Below are 23,654 nucleotides of genomic sequence, written 5' to 3' on the forward strand. Positions count from 1 at the left end.
CTCTCTACCTCCTCCCTCGTGAGCGGCACAGGGGGACAAGGTATGGGATTGTGGTCAGTTCATTACGCACTGTCTCTGCTGCTCCTTCTTCCTCGCTCTCTTCTCCTGCTCCAGTGTGGGCTCCCACTCACAGGAGAGTCCTTCATGTTGGCGTGGGTCCTTCCCACAGGCTGCAGTTCTGTGTGAACTGCTCCGGCTTGGGTCCCCCGCGGGGTCACAGGTCCTGCCAGGAGCTGCTCCAGAGTGGGCTTCCCACGGGGTCACAGCCTCCTTTGGGCACCCACCCGCTCTGGCGTGGGGTCCCCCACGGGCTGCGGGTGTGTGTCTGCCCCATCGTTCCCCTCCCTGGGCGCAGGGCACAGCTGCCTCCCCATGGGCTGCACCACGGGTGTGGGGGAATCTCTGCTCCAGCGCTGGATCACCTCCTCACCCTCCTCCTTCACTAACCTTGGTGTCCGCAGAGTTGTTCTTCTCACATATTCTCACCCCTCTCTCCAGCTGCTGTTCCACAGCATTTTTTTTCCCTTTTTAAAATATGTTATCATATGTTATCATGTTATCATATAATGTTGCAGATGTGCTCAGCGTTGGCTGGCGGCATGTCCGTCTCAGACCTGGCTGAAACGGGCTCTGTCTGACATGGGGGCAATTTCTGTTGTCTTTTCACAGAAGCCAACCCTGTAGTCCCCTGCTACCAAAACCTTGCCACATGAAAGGATACAGGATGCTTTTAGGGATGCATACATTGTGCAAGGTGCTAAATGAATATATTAAATTGCATTAGTATAACGTGAGATGGCTGCATAACCATTGCCCTCTATAAACTCAAATATATGCCTAAAGAATGGCTCATCTTTAGACATCCTCTTTGGTTTCTTGGGTAACTTTTAAGTTAAGGGGACTAAAACCCAAGTCCTTTTCAGACTACTCATTTCCATTTTTTTGTTCCTTTCTCACATTCCCTGCTACACATCTGCAAATCACACCCTTCGTGCTGCGTTTTGACTCTCTTTACTTGCCTCTGAAAACAGCCTTTACATGATGTATCATGCTGCTCTTTTACTAGTACCGTGTCCTGTTTTGCTTAGATATCAGTGTCCTTCAAACTAATAGCTTGTAAAAGCAAGTGTTGAAGAAGACCCATGTATGCTAGGTGACAGATTTGTCATCTGGGGCCATTCTCAAAAAAAAAAAAGGTCTTTTTACTTATGCCTCTGCAACATGATCTCATACAAATAGCCTCCTACTTTGATCTTTTTTAGGGAAAATACGTTGCTTAGGTTGAAGGACTGACTCTTTACTAGGACAGGAGTCCTGTACACAGTGTCCTGTGTACAGACACTGTACACAGGCACCTTTCCTACTCAAAACCTACTTGCATTTGAGGCTTCTTCACACTGAAGTCCACTGTGTCCTGCCAGCACTGCTGGGAAGCAGTGTGTGAAGCACCTCCACAGCACTTTTTCTTCTCTTCCTACTCAAGCCCTCTGTGTCGTGCTGTGTGTGGTGGTGTCTGTGGCACAAGCCTTTTCCTGCCTAATTTCTGAACACAAAGGTGGACATCCTCACCTTCATCACTTGTAATTTCAGCTGTGAAATGAAGGAGGAGGATTCAATTGCCTTAGTTTTAAGATACACTCCAGAGCATATGGGATATTTGCAAGGAGATAACAGGTAGGATGCAGGACCTGTGGGAGATCGAGAGCTTTCGTGAGCCTTAGCTCAGTTAGCCCCTGTGCCCACCCTGACTGATGTGCCCTGAGAAAGAAGACAGCAAAGTGCAGGACAAGAGTTTGTCATCTCTGAAACCCACCAGAAAAGAAAGGAGCATCAAGCTAGAAGGACAAGGATCTGCTGATATATATAACCACCTCTGGAGGCAGAGTGGCATGTTGTGCACTGGGGCATCAGTCCTGGGATGGGATCAGCTGTGGGAAAACACTGTCAGGGCATTCATAATTGTATCTCTTTTATCTCTAATCTTTACAATGTGATGTTAATTATTAATTGAAAACAGCACTGGGCCAAATTCTAATGTCACTGAAGTGCTATAAACCCAGAATAATTCTGCTTAAGCATGTGGCTTTCCTCTTGTACAGTCAAGATCATAATTCTCACAGATAAGCAGAGTGGAAAGAGTCAGCAACTTTGGACCAGACTGAGATATTCTTACACTAAATCTGGGGGGGCCTTTCACCAGCTGCACTGAAGGCATAAAGTTATGACATTCCTCTCTGTAACATTCCTTCGAAGTGGACTTAGGTAACTGATAACAACAATGCCATCACATGCCATTTAGGAGAAAAATCTTGCTGTTATAATGCTGCAAAGGTGGAAAGTTCAAAGCTGGTTGGCTGATGTTTTGCGGAAAGCTCAGCAGCATGCCATATATATTGCAAGCGACGAGAGAGACCAGCTTCTTTCTCCATTGCAAAAATGAGCTCCAGCATCTTCCCACTCTGCCTAGCGCTTCTATTATGTCATGTTTACAGTACTCCTGTCTCTGTAAGTAGAAACCCGATTTCTCCAAGCTCCTCTCAGTCCAGAGACATCTCATACCTTACACTGGTTGTATTTTACTCTCTTTTCAGGTCAATCTTCTCTCCAGTGAAGCTCGTAAGTGCTTTGTGAGCTGTTCTGAGTTTTGAAGCATTTTCTTCCGCTTGCTGTGTGCCACCACATCTGAACACATAATGTTTTTTCTGTCTTGCAGCAGCAGATGCGAATGCTGGTGAGATAACTAAAGACATTCCAGACATAAACTTAGGTGAGTTCATGTCTAAATTCTCATGAAGCCTGAAAAATTGTGAGCAAAATGCTGAATTTTCAGTATTGTAAAAAAAATGTGGGTGACTGATGGTCACATTGCTGATGGTAACAATAATTAAGTGAGCTCTGAACTGCCCTCCTCTGGCTATGACACATGAATTTATCCGAGGACTCTCACCCTATGTAAACAAGGGATGCAGGTGTCTTTCACTTCTGAAGTTTGGACAGACTCACGGTGTTAAGGCAGTAACACACAATATCAATTGGAAAGGCTCCGGAGTCCCGCCAGCATTTTCCCCCCATCTCTATATGATTTTTATAAAGTTTTACAAAGTGGAAAATAGCTTAGATATTTACTGAGCTTCTATATAAGTGGTAAGGAAATCACATGGAAAAGACACAACACACTGTCTTGTCTTCCTCTATTTTAATTATAATTTCCTGTAGTGCAAATTTCCATATATGCTTTGATGGTGCACGGTACAATATTCCTCCTGATACATTACTCAATATTACTATATTCTCTAGAGCACTGTCTCACCGTGTGGCTCGACCTGACAGCAAGTCAGAAGTTATCAAACTAAACATGGATGATGGTGGCCACCAGATTTCTGCCACCAAAAATGCAGACATTGCTGAGTAGTAAATATTGAGTAGAAACTACTGTTACTTTTAGGTTCATGCCTATATTTCAGTCTAAAGAGGCTGGTCTTTATTTTCTGTAAATGCTCAAGGACATTGGCTTTGTATAAGTAGGGTCAATATGGTTTATGAGGTGAAATGCAGTAGAAATTTGATATTTCATTTACATTATCGTTCATTAAATTACTTTTCAGCTGCTGGACTGGACCTCTTTCAGGGTGATATCTTGCTCTCTGTAAGTAAATTAAAACCTTTATATCTACTACTTGTTCTATTGGATTTTTGGTACAAATCTGCTCATATCTCCACAGCAGATGCATCACCAGCTGTTAATTCTCTTTTCAGCAGAATCAGAGAAATGCCCTAAGAAATGAGACCTACAGATGGAAGTTCCCCATTCCCTATATTCTGGGTGATAACTTAGGTAATACAGATGCTTTATTCAGACTTTAACTCCAATCTTTATTTGCACTGGATTCACTATGATAAAAAATTATCCTTTTTCAGAACTGGTTCTCTCACATTAAAATTCACTAATATCTAGATGGCTCTTTTATATTGAACCCTTTTTTTTTTTTTTTTTTTCCTCAATCATTTTTCTTTTCAATCGTTTCTCTTTTGGTCCCATGTGTATATCTGTGTGCATACCTCACCTCTCCAGGATGAATGATCTGCAGTGTGTTAAAGGTCCTTTCCTAATGCGTGTTTTCCAGATCTGAATGCCAAAGGAGTAATTCTCCAGGCGTTTGAAATGTTCCGCCTTAAGTCTTGCATTGATTTCAAGCCATATGAAGGAGAGAGAACCTACATATTTTTTAGAAAAGAAAGCGGGTAAGGGTTATATCAATTTCTGTTTAGTTTTGCTGTGTATAATTATCCCGGAATTCATCCCATTTGACTTCAGCAGTCTAAAAACTTTAGTCTAAGTTTGTTGTCAGCAGAGAAAAAGAGGCCACTGAGAAAGCAACCCATCTTACCTTCTTAGATATAGTTTGGAAGCAGCTGCCTCCCTCTGCTGACTGCAGAGTATATTTAGATGCTGAACTTGAAATGGGCATCTGATGTTTGGATGGTTACACTTCGACGAGGTGAATCCTAGCATCCCTGGGTTTTCATCAGCTGCTTCCACTTTCCTACCTAGGATTGTTTTACTTCTCAGTGGTGAGTGAAACAACCAGCATGTAGATTGTCTTAACTTAACAAGGATGTGAGTAGCCAGAATTTAGGGTTTGAAATCTTTGGAAAATAAGTCAAAAAAATCTGATAGAAGTCCTTTTGTTATGATATTGTTATTGTTTTGATGTTGTTCATCTTTAATGAAAGGTTCTCCCAAAATCTGAAAGGGATTTATATGCAGAGATTTGGGTTTGCAGGAACTGGAAATATTTATTTTATTTCTTACATCTGAATGTATTTTGAAAGAACATCTAGAAAAGCTCAAAAATCTCGCTGTATCAGCTGTGTATATTTCTTGTTCTCCCAGAACTTCGTAAGTGCCTATGGGCACTGATATTTTTGCCCTCAGATTTTCTTTGGGTAATATATCCTACGACACTCTTCTTACAAGACTGCAAGCACCATGATTTTTGACAAGTTGGTCTTGAAGACCCTGGTAGCAGCTATTCAAGAGACCATAGGCTCAAGCTCTTTGTTTTCAGTACCCACATTAGGGTGTTCAGAGCTCCTTCACAAACTCGACCTGACACTCCTTTGTGATGTGAAAATGAAGCTGCAGTCCAAGCAGATCTTTAGCAGTTGCCCGTCACATCACCCTTGGGCCACCCTAAAAAGTTCCCAGTGAATTGGCTGAGGAGATCCTTCCCTCCTCAACCATGATTAGCTTCTGCTGAGTCACAAAGGGCTGGGCCCTCACAGAAAAATGTCATTTCACACCTCTGGCCAATGTATTGCATAGCTGCTGTTAAAGGGGACCAAATGTTGCCTTTTTAAATCCTCCTAGATCTTTTCTCTAGCCCAAGCGATTGCAAATAAGTTAAGTCTGTCTCAATGAGTCTGTGTACACATGTTTCTTGGCACATTGGCAAAATGGCAGCTGATATAGGACTAAACTTGTGTGGATCTCAAAAATCAGGGGTGAGCTTGTCTAACACAGAGGGTAAGTAAACTGCTGACCTCACACAGGCTATCACCAGCATGGTTTTGGTTCTTAGTCTGCTTTCAGAGCACACTATCTGTGGAGTATCAAGGTCAGCATCTAAATAATGATTTATGTTACTCCTTTTGCTTTTAAACTTGTTTTGATATTACTTTAAATCCAGTGAGCAGACTGAGAACTTAAATACAGAGAAGAAAACACTACTTAATGGTTAGTAAGGTCTTTCTCTTTCTCAGGTGTTGGTCCATGGTGGGGGACCTGCAGACTGGACAGAACCTCTCTATTGGGTCAGGGTGTGACTACAGAGCAATTGTGGAACATGAGATCCTGCATGCTTTAGGATTTTACCATGAGCAGTCGAGGATGGACCGGGATGACTATGTGAAAATCTGGTGGGATGAAATTATTACAGGTGGGTTTTGACCTTCAAGTCAGATTTTCTAAAGTGCAGATTCATCAGTCCCTCCTAGATTTTAAGACCTTCTTAAAGATATGATTTTAGAAAGACTGGGCCACAACTGAGACCACTGTAAATCAACCTGCAGATGTAGCAGGACGTTGATACAACTTCTCTGCTCAAAGAGAGGGCCTTCTTGGACTCAGAGGACCTGATTTCCCCTTGGCTCCAGCACTAGTCTGCTCTCTGCTTTTCAACAAATCACTTCCCCTGACGCTATGAGTCTGTTTCCTTTTGCCATGTAACAAATTGTAAACTTAGTGGGATGGTGAGCTTTGAGGTGGCTCTTCTTTAGTCACACATCTTCTCAAAATCTGAAAGGCTTTTATATGCAGAGATTCAGGATTTCCTGAAACTGGAAAAATTTACTTTGTATGTGAAGAAGCCTCAAAGTGATTAGATCAGATGGGTCACATAAAATAGGGCTCTATCCTGTTCTCTGCTGCCTAGTGTGTCTTTGCAGGTTCTTGCCTTCAGGTTTAGTATCATCAGATTCAGTGGCTTCATGGGTTTCAGCAAACTCCCCATAGTCCCCCTGGCCCTAAGCAGTTTCTCCTGCTTTCTCCTGTGAGGTCTGGTTCTGTGCTACTTAAGGATCGCTTATTTGAAAAAGAGTGAATGGGAACCTGTAACAGGTTCTGAAAGTCATGCCAGCAAAGACACCAAGTGTAAATGCTTGTTCCCAGTGGTGCTAGTGATGGTGCCAGTGCAGCAAAGCTGCTCTGTCATTGCTCATGATCTGTGTGGACAAACTGATCACTTCGGTCTCCAGGGTTGTGCACTCACCATCTTTGCAGATAAGTAAAAAAGACATGAAAAATAGTCATCAGAAAGGAAGAAGATTCAGGGAATGCTGTGTTCTCTTTTAGATAGAGAAGAACTGCTGGTACAAGCAATTTCTGTTGATCTCTAAGAGCAGTATCTGATATATGGAATTGCTCCAAGTTGAATGGTCTTGTGCATTACTACTTGCCTCTACCCTGTCATCTGCAGTGTCTTTTGAGGTGGCTGAATAGTAGATGGGATGTGGATATTGATTTTACCAACCATCATTTTTATTGTTAGGAACAGCATTAAAAACAATTCACCTTATTACTAACTTGGTCTTACCTTGAATCATGGTGATGAAGATAATGAAGATGTTAACAGTATTTAGATTCTGTCTTTTGGGCTCTGTTTTGCTGTTCACTGTAACTAACTACCTCCAAAAAGTCTTACAATGTACTTATAATGCCCTGTTATGGGCTCCGTGATGTACAGAGCCTCTTTTATATATGCTGCATGATGGAGGCAGCTGAGATTAAGAGCTACAAGAGGATAACAGAATCATAGAATAGAATGGTTTGGGTTGGAAGGGACCTTAAAGATCATCTAGTTCCAACCCCCCTGCCATGGGCAGGAACGCCTTCCACTAGCCCAGGTTGCCCAAAGCCCTGTCCAACCTGGCCTTGAACCCTTCCAGGGAGGGGGCAGCCACAGCTTCTCTGGGCAACCTGTGCCAGGGCATCACCATGCTCATTGTAACAAATTTCTTCTTTATACCTAAATCTACCCTCTTCCAGTTTAAAACAGTTACACCTCAACCTACCCTTACACTTCTGATAAAGGGTCCCTCCCCATCTTTCCTGCAGCCCCTTTATGTACTGGGAGGCCGCTATAAGGTGTCCCCAGAGCCTCTCAGCTCCAGGCTGAACAACCCCAACTCTCTCAACCTGTCCTCACAGGGGAGGTGCTCCAGCCCCATGAGCATCTGGACCAGCTCAAGCAAGTCCCTGCCCTTGGTGCCCCCAGAGCTAGCACTGATGGTGGGGTCTCATGAGAGACTTCAGAGAAAACACATAAGACAGCCTAATGAAATTGCCACCTTGCTGTATGGTTTCTTTATTTTAAAAACACATAGAAGTTACCTTTTGCCTGATAATGATCTTAAAAGTCAGCATCATTACAGCTGTCTGTGTCCTGCCAAGTTTTTTTCACCAGCCCGATTTTCTCCTTGAGAACAATCAACCACTGGAATAATCTCCCCTGTGAAGTGGTGGATAACCCAACATTGGACACGTTTAAGATTCATCTGGACAAGGTGCTGGGCCATCTTCTCTAGACCATGCTTTTGTCAAGAAAATTTGGACCTGATGATCCTTGAGGTCCCTTCCAACCCGGTATTCTATGATCTTATAAAAAGTGATAGCCCTTAACTAGCAAGATTCTCAGCCTTTTTGATAAAAGGTGCAATTCAAGTATCTGTAAGAAAACAGTCCTAAACCCCTGTGTAATCTCAACCCTTGGACTGAAGACCTTTGCACGCAGAATAGACTTGCAGAAGGGAAGAGCAGTCTTTACACAGAGAAACCATGATTATCCACCAGAGTAATCATGTGCTGCTTCTTTGTGGAGAAAGAATGCCAAATTTTCTGAATATATAGTTTTCAGTTTGAAATGCTGACAATCTCTCTTTACTTCCATACCAAAATATGTGAATTTCTCTGTCAGAGCAGACACATTCATAATGAGAAACTTTTTCTAAGGACAAATTATTTCACCAAGAAACCATGAGAAACATGTTTCCAAAAGATATTCCAATAGAAATATTATACCATATTGTCAAACTAGGGTAAAACCATCTTTTTTTTTGTGTGTGTGTGGTTTGGTTTATGTTTGTTTGGGGGTTTTTTGGGTTTGTTTTGGTTTGTTGTTTTTGGTGGGTTTTTTCCCCCACAGATTCCGAATATATTATTTGCTTCAAAGAAGAACAGAACCCAGAAGCACTCCAGGACTGTCATACCTGTCCCCTTTATGACCGAGGGGCTCCAGAGCCTCTCCTTGTCCATATATGATCTAATATCCTGGGAAACATTTGCATCAATATTCACAGGCTCTGGAGTGGAGTACCTTAATCCTCAAATTTAATCCTTCAGGATGTTTACTATTAGACCATCTAATCTGACCTCCTATATATCCCATTGTTTACAGATCATTGATATTTGATTTTGAACTTACTGAAGCCACATGTGAGGGTGCAAAACTTCAATCTAAAGACACTGCTTTGTTGACTTCGTAAACAAATCTTACTAAATTTGAATATTTTATTATAAAGTAATTGCTTTTGGGTATATCGGTCCTGCCTCAGAAAACTCTATCCAAGGGGCCATGCTAAAGCTATTTCCTTTCTAATTTTTCTAAAAATTAATCAGTTTTCTGTTCTTTTACTAGGCAAAGAGCACAATTTTCTGAAGTATGATGACAGCTTCATCACTGATCTGAACACTCCCTATGACTACGAATCATTGATGCACTATGAACCATTATCATTTAACAAAAATGAAAGCATCCCCACAATCACAGCGAAGATACCAGAGTTTGATAACATTATTGGACAACGTCTAGATCTCAGTGCCATTGACTTGGAAAGATTGAATCGCATGTATAACTGCAGTAAGTCATAATTTAACCATGGCAAATTGTTTCTTTATTAATATTTGACCCTGACTGTTTCACCTCCCTTATATCTCTAAAATCACCAAAACTCTTCTCAGGTGCTTTTGAAGAGGTATGGAGGTCCTGTGGTTTAGAGACCCAAACAGTTTATTCCCTCCTCATCTTCTCTTTGGCTCTGCTAATGGTCATTACTTTTGTAAAAGTTCAATTAGTCAATGAAAGTCAATTGATTCACATCTTTTCTTCCATGTTGCTCCTAGTGGTTCAGATATATGGTTGCATTCTGCTGGCTTCCCTGTGCTTTTGTGAGGTGAAAGCAACAGTACTTTGTCCTCTTTTACTGACATTTTGTCTTAATTGGATTATTTGCACCTGAGATTGGCTAAATCTAGAGTCTGACACTTGGTTGCTAAAGTGGTTGAAGATGTGATCACCACGTGTGATTATTAAAGTTATTGTCCCCATGGATCTGTCAATAAAAGCATCAACTTGCAGGCAGACTCAGCTGAACTGGCCTAAGGTAGCTGGATGGACTTTGCTTGAAGTGGAAGAACAGTGCTTACGTTCATCAAGCAGACAAGTGAGCCATAAAGAACAATAACCTCCAGTCGAGGAATGTTTAAATACACCAACACCACTGCTCACAAAAAGTGACTTGTCTCTCCAGGGCTTACAAGCAGGCACAAAGACAGCCACCATCAGCCACTGTGTTTCAGCTGCTGCACGGGAGTTTTTTGACCTTCTACAAAGTGGTCAAATGTTGTTCTCTTCAGGCAGGGGATCCCTCCAGAAATCAATTTTTTCCTCTTTTGAGTCTTTGGGCTCAGATCTGCTGTGGGTTGTCTTCTCTATATGATATCTATACTAATGTAAACACACACACACACACCACCCCCACCCCACCCCAAATTTAGAGCAGAGATTTGAATGAAATACTACTTTGGAGGTAACCATGTGTGCATTTTTTTTTTTCAGCTTCATCTCACACTTTTTTGGACCAGTGTTCTTTTGAGTTTGACAATATCTGTGGCATGATTCAGGGCACCAGAGATGATCTAGACTGGGTCCATCAACAGAGCAGTGCTACAGGACAGGAAGACCACACACTTTCTGGGCGCTGTAGAGGTAAAATGAAGTAACAGAACACTTTTCCATGGAGAAAGGGTTAGCTGGAGTAATGCTCCCTGTGCATGTCTGTATTGGTCTGTATGCTTTAAATACAGCATCTTTAACAACCTCTGCACCTGTCATTGTAGTCAACCCTTGAGAAAACCCAGCACTGGCTACTCTGAAAACACAGGAATAATGACTGTATTTAAGACACCCAGCAAACATCTCAGTTGTGATTTTTCTAGTTAAGCAAAAAGCCCTTTTTTCTTTCCACGTGCCTTGGCCCTGTGAGTGTGAGTTCATATTGGTACTCGTGCTCTCATTAAGCTTTTTCATCATAGTGGAATGTTCTCTACAGCAGCAAGGCAAAAGGGGTCAAAGAACAATCTTAGCTATAGGCCTTCTAAATATAACCTGAAAAAGGATTTATTACAATGTCCAAAGTCTGCGTAAGAGTTATGTTACCCCATGATGAGAATGAAACTCAAAGCCAGTCATAAATGTTGTGTTTGAAAAGCGAGTCATAGGTTAAGCTTGAGGAGTGCTGGTTCTGGAGGTAGAACAAAGCTGCAAAGTATTTTATGATAGGAGTTTAGGGATAATTTTATTTTTCACATGGTAATTTTGCTATGTTTCAAAGGAAAAAAAAATCTCAAAAAGGGTAGGAACTGCCCCAGTCACAGTCGCAGGGTTCTAGTTTACAAGTGAGAATAAAGATTAAAACCCAACAGGCAATTCTCAAAACCAAGGGCTTGATTTATCATTATTTAGACAGGGCAAGCTTTTTTTTTTTTTTTTTTTTTTTTAAAAAAAAAAAAAAAAAAGAAGTTACTTCTATGGTAAATTTTGCCTAAATTCAGGGTGAAGGAATCCTGGCCTAACACACATTCAGTTGTTATTCTTTGATAAAGGAGAGATTTTACTTGCTGCCCTCAGGAATACATTATTCCCCTTATGTGACCCACCACCTGAAAGAACTGATCCTCAACCTCTTATAATGCTGGTACTTGTCGTTCAGGTCCAAGAAAGCAATATAACTCAAGAAAACTATCTGACAGCTTCTACAAGTACATGCTCCTAACCCTCATCTGACCTTTTAAATTATTTCTCTCCTTTTTTTTCCCCATATAGCGTAATCATAACTGAAAAATATTTCAGTTTTTTGAGATTATCAGGTAAAATTCAATCTGTCTGAATTTAAGCATTTAACTCGCATTTACATTTTAGCACCTAATGCCTCAGAGTAAAATAAGTATCAAAGTTATCTGAAGAGTTAACGGAGAGGGATAGGTGCCTCTGAGGATCTCCAGAGTGTCCAAATGAATTTCATGAGTAGGGAGTGCCTCTCCTTTTTGGACACCTTCAAAGGTAATTGACTCCACCAGGAATTTAGACATTTTATGAGAACTGGTTCTGCAGACGTCTCAATTCAGGGCAAATTTTAGGTTTCTAACACAGATGGATATTATTTTGCTCGAACAGTTTTGATGTTTAGGGGTTTTGATTTATTACAAGCTAAAATGAAGGAGGAAAATTACAGCTTAACATTTAGAGAGGAGCTGGCACCCTGGTTTTGGATTTGATCTCTGTATCCCCATGCTGAAGTCTGCTAAAGCTGTATTCTAACTGCCATAGATCCTTAATGTTGCCCTTATTTGACTTTCTTATCAAAAAGGAGGTAGAGTCTAGAGCATTTGGGGGTTTGATACCATAAGTTCAACAACAAAGTTAGACTTGAATAAGGCTCACAGCCCTGTTTCTCACTTGGGGCGATAGTGATCATACTTATATTTACCACACTTTAACATAAATTTAACATGGTGAAGTGTCATACACATGTGATTAAAGCAATTAGGTATATTTGGCAAGGTTTCTATGGGTATGAGTTCAAAGCATTGCTATCATGTGGTAGGTAACGAAGAATATTCCCCTGACATGGTTAGAGCTACCATGATAAACAACTCTCCTAACCATGCAGGAGGCTGTACTGCATTTATGCAGCTACAGAATTAACTTATCATGCCCTAGATACTATCCTGGATGAGAGTCCAAGGAAACAGCCCCCAACAGACAAAGGTTTCACACAACAGCTAAAAGAATTTCACTTGTTAATTTAAACATAGACTATAAAGAATAACTAAAAAGCAACACAATACAGATAAGGCATGACAAGTTCATGATAAGACACAAGTTCAGATAAGACACGTGTGCAAATGGTGAATTCCTTGTAAATATAAGGATAAAAGTAGGCACTTCAAATCTAAAGTAAAAAACAGTACAGAAAATGTTAGTGGGAAATTAAACTAGGGAGGCAGGAATTCATAAATAATTTCCTGAAACTGGGAGTTTTGAAATGTCTTTGGGCAAGCTGTAAAAAAGAGCTTCTTCATGTTCAAGGTCAGGAGGGTGCTAGTTTGGTGTCCAACCCTTTTTTATTATCACTGATAAGAAATTATCTTACTCTTCACAAGGTAATATAGCATATGATGTCTACACTCTCATGTTTAGATTATCTTCAGTATAAATCAAGTAAAAAAATATGTCTACTAGATACTTGCAGTCAGCACTGAATCCTCTGTCTCATATGTCTGACATTTCTGAGGCATCCAACTTCCAACTAGAGCAATTAATGCAAAATTGACATAAGTTGCCAGCAATAAGTTCTATATAGATGCTAAACTACTAGTCCTGTTCTTATCCTGGCCTGTCTTGGATGATTATTGCATATCATTTCCTCTACTATTAATGTTAAGTGCTACATTTATGCCTACTAAAAGAGTGGAGTTGAAATAGTAAATATACACCATGCAGCTAGCGAGAAATCTGGAAAGAGATAATGACAGTCTACACTTTCTTCACAGATGCTGGTTATTTCATGTACTTCAGCACCAGCTCTGGCAAGGCAGATGAGGTGGCAGTCCTAGAGTCTCGAATCCTTTATCCAAAGAGAGCTCAACAGTGCCTCCAATTTTTCTATAAGATCACAGGAAGCGTTTCTGACAAGCTGATCATCTGGCTTAAAGAGGACGATGGCACTGGAAATGTTCGTAAGATGAGGAAAATTCAAACCTTTCAAGGTAATTCTGGAAATATGAGGAATACACAGAATATTAGGGGAGGAAAAGCTGTCTTACTGGGTCCATGAATGCAGTGAATTGGCTCAGAAATCAAAATATTTTCCTGAAGGTACCAGAATATCTTGCAGTCTGGCTAAGGATTTTGGTATTACCTGAGGGCATTTATCAGTGAAACTGTGGGCTGTAATAGTATAATTTAGGTGCTCCACAGCAGAAGTCACAAAGTTCCTAATAATGTTCCTTTACACTCAGTGATTGAGAGGAATCCCAGACTACGCTGGAGATCAGTTGACTAGATCTCCACTGGCTGTTACCTGAGTGAGCTATCCACATGCAAACACCTGTGCTCGTTTGCAGTCAGTAAGAAGCCCAGCCTGAGCTTTATATGGTTGGAAACGTAAAAACATATGTAGTTCTGGAATGTGAACTGAGTTCCCACCTTGGGTAATTTTGTCAAATAGGACAAATTCAGTCACTGTGTCACTGCATATTTATGTTGTCAAAACCCAAGGCCGCTTGACTCCCACCCACTTGTTATGTCTTGGCCCTTAGCCTGTTGCCCTTTGTACTAGAGACTGTCATTCTCTAATGTGGAAGAGTTCCTATTATAATATGATCTAATCATCTATATGATAAGGCAATGTGTGTGTATTATGATCACAATACCAATTTAAGATCTCTAGCCTTTGGGACTCTGTGAGAGGTTCAGTTATCTAAAAATGCAGCTGGAATGGATGACAAGGAATAAGCTGCTTTATGACATGACCAATCATGCTGATGGCAATGTTTTCTTTCCTTTTACCAAAGCGGATGATGACTATAACTGGAAGATTGCCCACGTAACCCTTAACGCTCAGAAGAAGTTCCGTTACCTCTTCCAAGGACTAAAGGGCAACCCCAGCTCTTCATCTGGTGGGATAGCCATTGATGATGTCACACTGACAGAGATCCCCTGTCCCACAGCTGTGTGGGTCGTTCGGAATTTCAGCCAAATCCTCAAAAATGCATCAAGTGATGTTATTCAAAGCCCCCGGTTTTACAGCCCTGAGGGTTACGGGTTTGGCATAAGTTTGTATCCCCACTCCAGAATCAGCGGCTACACTCGTGTTGCTTTTCACTTGTGCAGTGGAGAGAACGATGGTGTTCTGGAGTGGCCAGCTCTGAACCGCCAGGCTATACTCACAGTGCTGGACCAGGACCCTGACATCTTGAAAAGGATGTCCTCAAGCAAAAGCTTTACCACAAGCAAAGACCATGTTAGCTCAGGTAAGTGGTGTCTGCCTGGAGGAATGATGGAAATGAAAGTCAGGGGATCCAAGTCAGAGGATTGAGCGTAGGACTGCATTTCCCAGTTTGGGACACTTCCCTGCATATGACTCAGAATTCCTGTCTGTGAAAGGTCATCTAGTGTGAAAAGTGATGCACAGAACATTGGTGTTATTATGAACAATCCCTGGGGTATCTGAGTTTAACTCTAAATACAGAGTTCCCCATTCTACCTGTGGTTTGCCCATTATAACAGGTGACGTATCAGCACAGGATGGTCCAATGCCAGCAGGGTGCTGCATTCCATTACTAAATCAGCAATCATTTAAGTTAAAACTGCATTTTGGAGACTTCATTAACTTGAACGTACGTGGTCTGAATGCACTGGGTTCACATTGTAGGTGTATTTAAGACAAAGATACATGAAAACACCTGTGAGATCAGTCTGCAGCATTGGAAGCCTGTCTTGCTTGTCTGGGTGTAGACTGCAGATTACGAACTCTTTCAGATGGGAGCTACCTTTTAACTCCAGGTTTATACAGCATGTAGCACCATAGTTCCACATTCAGTCCTAGGATTTCCCATGGATGTGTTAATTCAAAGAAATAAGAACAGGACAATATTGAGTTTGGTACAGAATAAAATCCTAGAGATGAATCAGCATCCCTTTTCACTTTTTCCAGTGGAGGTTTGGTACACACTTTTTCAGTAGGAGGTTTTAGACCTTAGGTACGAATATGTTTAACAGGACCATAGCAATGAACAAAATCTGCTAGGCTCTAGGCCACAGGTACTTATACCTGACAAAATAGTGTCCTTATGCAGAAGGGAGCTCTTAGCTGGTGATAATGGGAAGTTAATGTGCCTTTGGTTAGTCCTCAATGAACGGAGTCACAGAATTTAAATGCCCTCACATAGACCAAGAGTCCTCATGCAGACCATCCCTAAGGGTTTGCTGGCACCCATAATTTGTCAGTCCTGTGTGATTTGTTTGGGCATTTCAGCTCTGAATTTGATTTTACAGCATAAATCCCATTTAACAGTGTAATGCACAAGAAAGTCATGTCATACTTCCAGCTGCAGAACTTTGCGGCTCTTATTTGTTACTCATATTCTCTTTGCAGATGCTAATGGAACCTTAATATGGGAGAAACCATCGATTGCTGGAATATTTGATGCTTCATGCAAGTGCTACAGAAGTAGAGACTGGGGGTGGACTAACTTCATATCCCACATCCAGTTGAGACGGAGAAGCTTCCTGAAAAATGATGACCTGATTATTTTTGCAGAATTTCATGGTAAAGACCCTCTTCCTGATTCTGCTTACAAAAATGAATGGGTCATCCTTTATGTCTCTTTTCACACATTCAAGTTAACTATTGCCACCTGTCTCTGAGTCATCTTCTCTTCTAATTGACATCAACTTTAAAAGTATTTCTGTGTCTTAGTTTCAGGTGGCTGATGTTGACCAAAGTGTTTGTGAGTTCAGAGGAATCTAAATGGCAGTGATTTACTGAAGGTTAACTTCTTAAGACACCTTTAAGAACCATAATCAGTAGTTATGTCTATTTCTAATCACTGAACATGCTAAAAGGCCATCCCTGTTGTGTTTATTTTCAAACACGAGAGCTGCACTTGGCATAATTTTTCAAAGAACAGAATACCACTGATTCACCTAACTTGTAACCATCATTTCAGCATTGTATTCTATCTTGTGCTTTAAATATGCAGAACTAGGTGTGGTACAGCAAGAGCTCTGTACAGGGCAAATGGACAAGGAGTACCCTCTGGTCCACAAAGCACCCCCTGAGCACCTCACATGAAGAATACTGCATATAGCATCACTCACTGATATCTGATGTCTTTCTCCTCTCTTTCTTTTTTTTGAAAGATCTAATTCACCTCAATAATACGGAAGTCCCTGTTGGACCTGAACAATCTGCCTTCGTGGACGGCCTTGTTCTTGAAAGGCAGAAGAGAGCAGCCCAGGATATGGAGCCTGTTCAAGACTGGCAGCCTTATCTGCAAGACCCATGTTACCCAAACCCTTGCCAGAATGATGGAGTCTGCGTCAATGTGAAAGGGAGAGCAAGCTGCAGGTACCACGAACCTCTTCCCTGCTGGCCTTGACTTTCTTCTGAACCAAATGATGTAGCTAATAAGTAATCAGAGATACAGACCACAGATGTCTGAGTCACTAGGTTTTCAAGAAACAGTAGAAACAAAACACTTCACTGCAGTGAGTAGGCAAAGAAACCCCATTATGTGGTGCTTCTAGGGGATGTAAATACCCTCCAAACAAGGCGGGGATGTTGTGATGTGAACCCCTCTAATGAGAGGGGACTGACCATCCAGGATAGTTAGTGTGGGGATCTTGAGTGGGGCCTATAGGGTAGGGCAAAAATCCTGATTCATGTGAATCTGTACTTTATTTTCCCAGGTGTCCATCAGGACAAGCCTTCTTCTATACAGGTGAGAGGTGTCAGTCAATGCAGATCCATGGGAATATCTTGGGAATGACAGTTGGTGGAATTGCTGGAACCATTGTCTTAAGCATCATCCTCATTTCCATGATGGCTAGAAGATAAAGAGCTTCAGGAGGATACATCTCAGCCTGGTACTTTTCCATAGTTCAGAAGGCATCAGTTTTCAGTGAAAAATGATGAAGACCAGTCAGCATGTGGATGAAATGCTCAGTCAACATCTTGGCAGCAATCTGTTTACTCTGTAGGACTTGGCAGTTAAAAAAATATAATGAAAGTTTATACCCTGCCTCTCTTGTGTATTCTTTGAATGTTTTGTTTCTTCATCCAATATCAAGCGATATCAGTGCCTTCCAATATCAAGCTGAGAGTTCCTGCATTTACTCTCAATCACAGTTCAAACTTATATTAGCTAACTGGTAGAACCTCTCAAAACACTGGAAGAAGTTACACAGAAGCACATATATTAAGATTCTCCAAATGTTCCTATAGAAATTGCTCAAGAAATCTAAACGGTACAAATCCATAGCTATGTAAATCAGTACATCCATGGACCTGTGCTGGTTTACAAAAGCTGGCTAGCTATTACATAGAATTTGTACTAAGTTACTACTATATATTTTTGGCCATTTCTATACCAGGAAAATAATTTCACGTTAAAGCTAGTTGTCATTCTTAAAGGCCTCGTCACATAAGGTTTTTCAAATATTCAAGTGTAAATCTTTTCTCTGGGCATAATGTAAAGTATTTCAGCAGGGAGTGGATGAAAGTGGAGCAGATCATCATTTATAGACCTGGATCTGTAGCTGTTATCATTAAATTCATATCCCTTTAGAAATCACACATCAAGGAGAGAGGTGGAAATGTAGGAAGAGGAAAAATCCACTCTCGTGGCAGTGTGTTGTACAGAGGGACCTGGTTTCCACTTGGTTTTACACTTCAGTTCATGCTGGTGTTCACACCAGTCCTGTGCGCAGGGATAAACCATCCATTTAATTAAGGCATTATCAACAAGTTAGTACTCTGTTTCTCTTACAATCTGCATTTGGAATAAAATCAGAACGAACACTTATATCAGCTTTTTATGCAACATTTCTTACTACTCGTCTGGATCTCACCACAGGGGAAAGATCGCTACAGATCTGATTACCTTCTGCCAGCTGGGTTAGGGGACTTCCCTTGGGCCGAGTCCCCCACCCAAACTGACAAACGCATAAATTACACAGTGTTATGAAATGACAGATGAGAGATCCATAAAGAGGAATAAAATTGCAGGGTAGAGCTTGCTAGTTCATGTGTCAGACAGAGAAACCAGAGGCAGAGAGGATCCAGGCAAGTGCTAGTTAAGTCCTATCCTGCACATAATTTTGGTGTCCTTGAAGTAAAGGGACACCAAGAATAAGACTGCAAGATGTCACCGCTCATTTCAAAAACATGCATAGGCTCTGACACTGTTCAGTTTACTTGTGTAGACAGAGCTCATGTCTTCACACCCTGCCACACCGCATGCTGACTCCTCTCTGCTAGAGGAACTTGTCCAGTCACAGAGGATGTCCTAGTGGTGATACTGGGTGTACCTGGACCCTGCTTTATGCTCTGTCTCCCTACTGAAACCTGGGAATAAAAGTCTGTCCCCAGCCCCAAGAGAAGGGGATGGAGCTGCTCTCCTCCAGGAAACTGATACAATAATTACTTATTTTGAGACTTATTTACTTATAGCAAACTGCTTAGCAACTTATTTACTTACTTATAGCAACTTATAGTATTAGTAATAGTATTTTTGAATATTGCTAAGAATCCTGCTTGCCCAGACTGTTCTGCAGAGTTTTACCAAGGACTGCTGTGTTCATCAAAACAAAGCAGTTTACTGTGAAAATCTACCAACAACTGCAGTGTTCAGCATGTTTTTGTCCTTGGGAAACAGATGTGCTCTAACTAGTTGGGTCTTGGTAATGAGTAAAGATAGCCATATACAGATGGTACAGGTTCCGTTGGTTCTCTTATATAAGATAAAATGAATTAACCAGCTGAAAAACACTCTTGTCATTCAATAAATTGGCCAAGAGAATCTGTGCACACTCTGGGGAAAAGTACAAGGTGAGAAAGACTGTGAGCCTTCCTCCCAAAGACCCCCGAAGATGCCCACTGAAAGGCACTGCGCAGGTGCAAAGAGAACATAAACTGCTGACACCAGCCTTTCTAACTAACCCAGCCTTGCTCATGCATATGTATGTTTGTGTTATGTAATCCGATGAATATGGATATCCACACTCTATAAGTTTTTGGTAAAATGTTCAGTGGGTGTGCAAGCTTTGTGGAGAAATCCCCTTGCACCCCGGCGCCAGAGTAAACATCCCTGCTGTATAACTCTAGTCAAGCTGTAGAGTGTTTTCTGCAAGTCAAAGTAAGAAACCCCTGTCCAGTCCATGTCCTGTGCCCTTGCAGGCCCTCCCTGGAATCTGCTGGCTGTTGCTTCATGTCCTGCTGGCTCTGGGGACTTCTGGAACGAGGCTGTTGGGCTTGCCAGAGCTGCTGGTGGCTGGGTCGAGGGATTCCTTCCCACCAGATTAGGAAGCTGGTTTTGACCTGGTCTCCTGCATCTTCAGAGCCTGCTGGCAGCAGAATATGCTGGTTCTGATAGATGGCAGGGACTGGCCCTGCTCCCTTTAGATGATGTTACTTTAAGCCATTGCACTGGGGGAGGAACATGTCCCAGCTGCCCCTCAGCCAGCTCCTTCTCCTGAGAGTAACAGAGTTCAGAGCATTTCACTGGGTGCAGAGAAAAAACACCTCAAGATTATAGCTGCAGTCACTCACTACAAACATTCCAATATCTGCCCCTTTTCTGGGAAACTTTACACACAGTCCATTTTCTTTGGGATCTGAAAACTGATAGTGTCAAACTTTCCAAAAGATGCCAAAAAGGTGAAGCCCAAAAGAACCTACTCAGAGTCTGCTCATTTCCTTGTTCTTCCTTGATTCCCAATCAAAGGGCTTTGTTTTACTATCCACTGGGCTTTGTACTGGGTACACTGGGATGCTCTATTATCTGCAACAAGTGCTCCAAATATCCCCTAAACATTTTTCAACTTAATTTCGTAGACAATTTCCAGGATCTTTGCAGCTCAGCATCACTGCTTACTCCTTCATTTCCTAGGAGCTTACATTTCCAGGGTAAAGGATTTCTCTGTACTAGTAGAAAAATCCATGTTGGGCAGTCACTGTTGCCTGCAAATGGACACTTGATTCCTTATTAGCGAAAGAGTAAAGCTGTTATGGGCAGGGCATGACACTGATCAATGTTGCATAAAGCTCTGAATAGAGCAGCAAAATCAATTACAGTTGCTGGGCCAACCGCTTGTTTCACAGGGAAAATTGTAGAGGAAAATCATCTCCCAAAAACTAGGACAGCCTCAGACAACAGCTTGGTCTTCCCTGTGTTGGCTTCCAGGCTGAGTTAACTCAGTCATTTTTAATGTAGACTCATGATTTGTATCTTTGGCTTCTCCTTCTTCTGAGTTCGTCCAAGAAAGAAGCATGGGAATGGATGAAAGGTGCCACAGCCACAGGGGAAGTGCAGTTTTCTGGAACTCCTGGAGTTCAAATAAAAATAATCATCACGCTATAAATTGTTTCCCAAGTGCAAATGCTGTACTCGGCCCATGAGTTACAACCTTTGGAAAAGCCAGCTGCTAAGCACTGTGGTTTTAAGTAGTTTCTCTCTCCGGTGTGTTTGCATTACAATTAATTCAAGTAGTTTCTGTGTTTGGTCCCTGTAAGGTGTCTGTGATCTCTTAAACATCATGTCTAATAAAGGCAGCTTTGTCACAGTCATTGGAGCAGAATGTTGAAAGCATGAGTTTCTAAGGCTCTGAAAACCTATATTTAGGCTCCTTAGATGGAACAGTACTGAAGTGGCTCAGAAGTATCGACTAACACTAGTTTCTAACCTGACGCTTTGTTTGATCTGTGCCTTTGAATACCAGGTCAATTCTAGGAAGGGCCCATAATTCTGAACCTTCGGGAGGACTATAATAAGTCTGACCTGCCTTCTGGAATTTCTCCAGTTTTTTGAAAACTATAGATCAGATTTTTTTTTTATATTTGTGTTGCATGAATGAAAAAAAAAGATTCATGTGCAAATACAAACAGTACTTGAAGTATTGGTGATTTTTTCTCATGGCCAAAGCATGTGTAGATCTTTGTTCCCTGTTCAAACTTGCATTTAGGGGATTTATTTTTCCTGAAAGCAAACAGCTGTGTTTCCAGTTGTCCTTTGCTTAACTTGCACAAGAAGTGGGAATTCCGTTGTGGGATGACAAACCCCTTCCTCTCTAACCTCCACCCACAAGCTTTCAGTGCAGAACATCAGTCTTGTTTGTGTGGCCCAGGTCTGTATGGGTGGTGGAGCTTAGTTAGAGACTCGCAACCCTGGCATGGGTTTGCAGCTGCTGGTACCTTTGCTTGCCTTACCTACCCATTTTACCTTGCAGCATTGAACTGGAAGCAACAGTCGTCCAAGGTAACAGAGATTGGAGACCTGCATCATAGGGAAGGCAGACTCTTACCTTCTGCAAAAGATCCATGTAACCTAGAGAAGATCCTTTGGAGACACAAGGTGTTGTCGGCAATGCTTGTAGCTCTTCGCTACAGGGAAGAGATGTGAAAGGCACAGCTCAGACTTTCTGAGCAACAAGCAAGCATAGCTTTGCCAGCTCCCAGGCCCAAGCTTAGTATGTCCCCTAGGAAGAGCTGTCACAGCAGTTATTCTTAAGCAAGGTGTCTGTCCTATTTCTTGTAAGTTTTCTAATCAGTAATGGTATTCAGGGGTGTGAACCCGCCTCATTCACTTAGACAGGGCAAAACAAGATCTGCAGCCCAGGCTCCATGGGGTAAAAGAGCAGAAAATGCTGGGGCATTTCAGGCTTCATCTAAATGTCTTGGATGCAGATATCTCTGCTCCCCTGTCCCACTGCCAGATCTTCTGCTGGTGAACGGAGCCTCTTTCTAGCACTTCAGAGCATCACAGTGGGCTGGCTCTTGTATGATTGTTCCCTTGTCCAAGGTTGGGGCTGAAACTAGACACTTCTCATGGACACATATTTTCTTTGTTGTTATCAAGACACCTCATCCTTCCCAGCGTGGCCGGCTGCTGCACACCTGCAGTTATGCAAGAGCTCACTGCAGGGCTGGCTGGCTGTTACTGCTGCAGGGAGAGCTGTGGACAGACTCCTTTGCTACCCTGGCTCTCGTGGCCGTGGGGACAGCATAGCCTACATGATTGATGCGATGCTCAAAGCAGTGCTGGACCGGGGGCAACCAGGACCTTCTCCCAAGAGCATTGCTTGGAGTAATTGCTTCTGCCAAGCAGCAAAATCCTGCAGGCAGAAAATCCTGCAGGGTTTCATGTGGCAGCCACACTGGTTTATTTACCATCTGGGAAAGGCTGCAGCTGTGGCAGGGGGACTGCCACCCAGGGAGTAGGTGTGAGGGAATGGTGCCACCATGCAGGGGCCATGGCCGTGGGCTCGGTGGGGCTGAGAACACGCAGTCCGGGTCAGAGGGCTCCACCAAGACATCAGTGCCACCAAGACTTTGGCGTGGGTTAGAAGGGAAAGCCTCTTTCCTGCCCAGTAAAAACCCTGATGTGCTGAGAAGTGCACCATTCATTATCCCGAAAAGAGGTGGGAAAAAAAGAGGAGTGATCCACGAAGAGGCTGTGGGAGGATTAGTGTTACTTATCCCAAAGAAAAATCTGAAAATAATTTAGTCAGAGTGTAAATTACAAGAAATGATCCTAGATTCTGTGTAGATTTTACCATATCCTCATATCCTTTATCAATGGTTTTCTAACAGGAAAGTACTAAGGAAATTATATAGTCCATGTGCAAATCTGCCTGTCAGCCCCACGTCCTCTCCACAGCATTGAATCCTGCTGAGGACCAAAAGCCTCAGAGAAATTCTTGTTGAGAGTTCACAAGTATTGATGGTTGGTAAAGCTTGTTAGAGCTGTCACCAAGGGAGGGATGGGCACAATGTGAGCATCTGAGCCCCTGGTGAGCCCCAGCTCATCATCCCTTCATCACCTCTGTGGCTCTGCCCTGCCCACAACACATCCCATTTTCTACTGGTTGCTGGTGACGGGTTTACATCAGCAAAAGGCACTGTGTGTCCAGGGGGGGAGGTTTAGGGAGGCCCTTATCTTAGGCAACAGAAATGTTTGAGGACTGGGTTTGTGAGGAAGACCATGGAAACTCAGATGTTTGTAAAGGGAAGAGGATTGGTGGGTACAGGACACA

The 23,654-nt window shown here is 42.2% G+C and overlaps 1 protein-coding gene across 2 annotated transcripts; it reads left to right on the plus strand.

Annotated features, from left to right (window-relative positions):
- Positions 1–2,436: 2,436 nt before the first annotated feature.
- On the plus strand, positions 2,437–17,662 carry LOC113478324 (meprin A subunit alpha-like). Of its 2 annotated transcripts, none has more exons than XM_026845451.1 (14): positions 2,437–2,505; positions 2,592–2,616; positions 2,714–2,767; positions 3,606–3,646; positions 3,757–3,835; positions 4,125–4,242; positions 5,764–5,939; positions 9,195–9,416; positions 10,395–10,544; positions 13,391–13,606; positions 14,414–14,872; positions 15,997–16,170; positions 16,764–16,971; positions 17,313–17,662. In XM_026845451.1, exons 1-14 carry the CDS (start codon positions 2,437–2,439, stop codon positions 17,458–17,460), a joined length of 2,139 nt encoding a protein of 712 aa, XP_026701252.1. In that variant the 3' UTR covers positions 17,461–17,662. The 2 variants fall into 2 exon arrangements, with proteins under 2 accessions (XP_026701252.1, XP_026701253.1); XM_026845452.1 differs by having other exon boundaries at positions 2,720–2,767.
- Positions 17,663–23,654: the final 5,992 nt, after the last annotated feature.

Source organism: Athene cunicularia (assembly GCF_003259725.1).
Source record: "Athene cunicularia isolate RWA chromosome 3 unlocalized genomic scaffold, athCun1 chr3_part1, whole genome shotgun sequence".
Taxonomy (NCBI): Eukaryota; Metazoa; Chordata; class Aves; order Strigiformes; family Strigidae; genus Athene; species Athene cunicularia.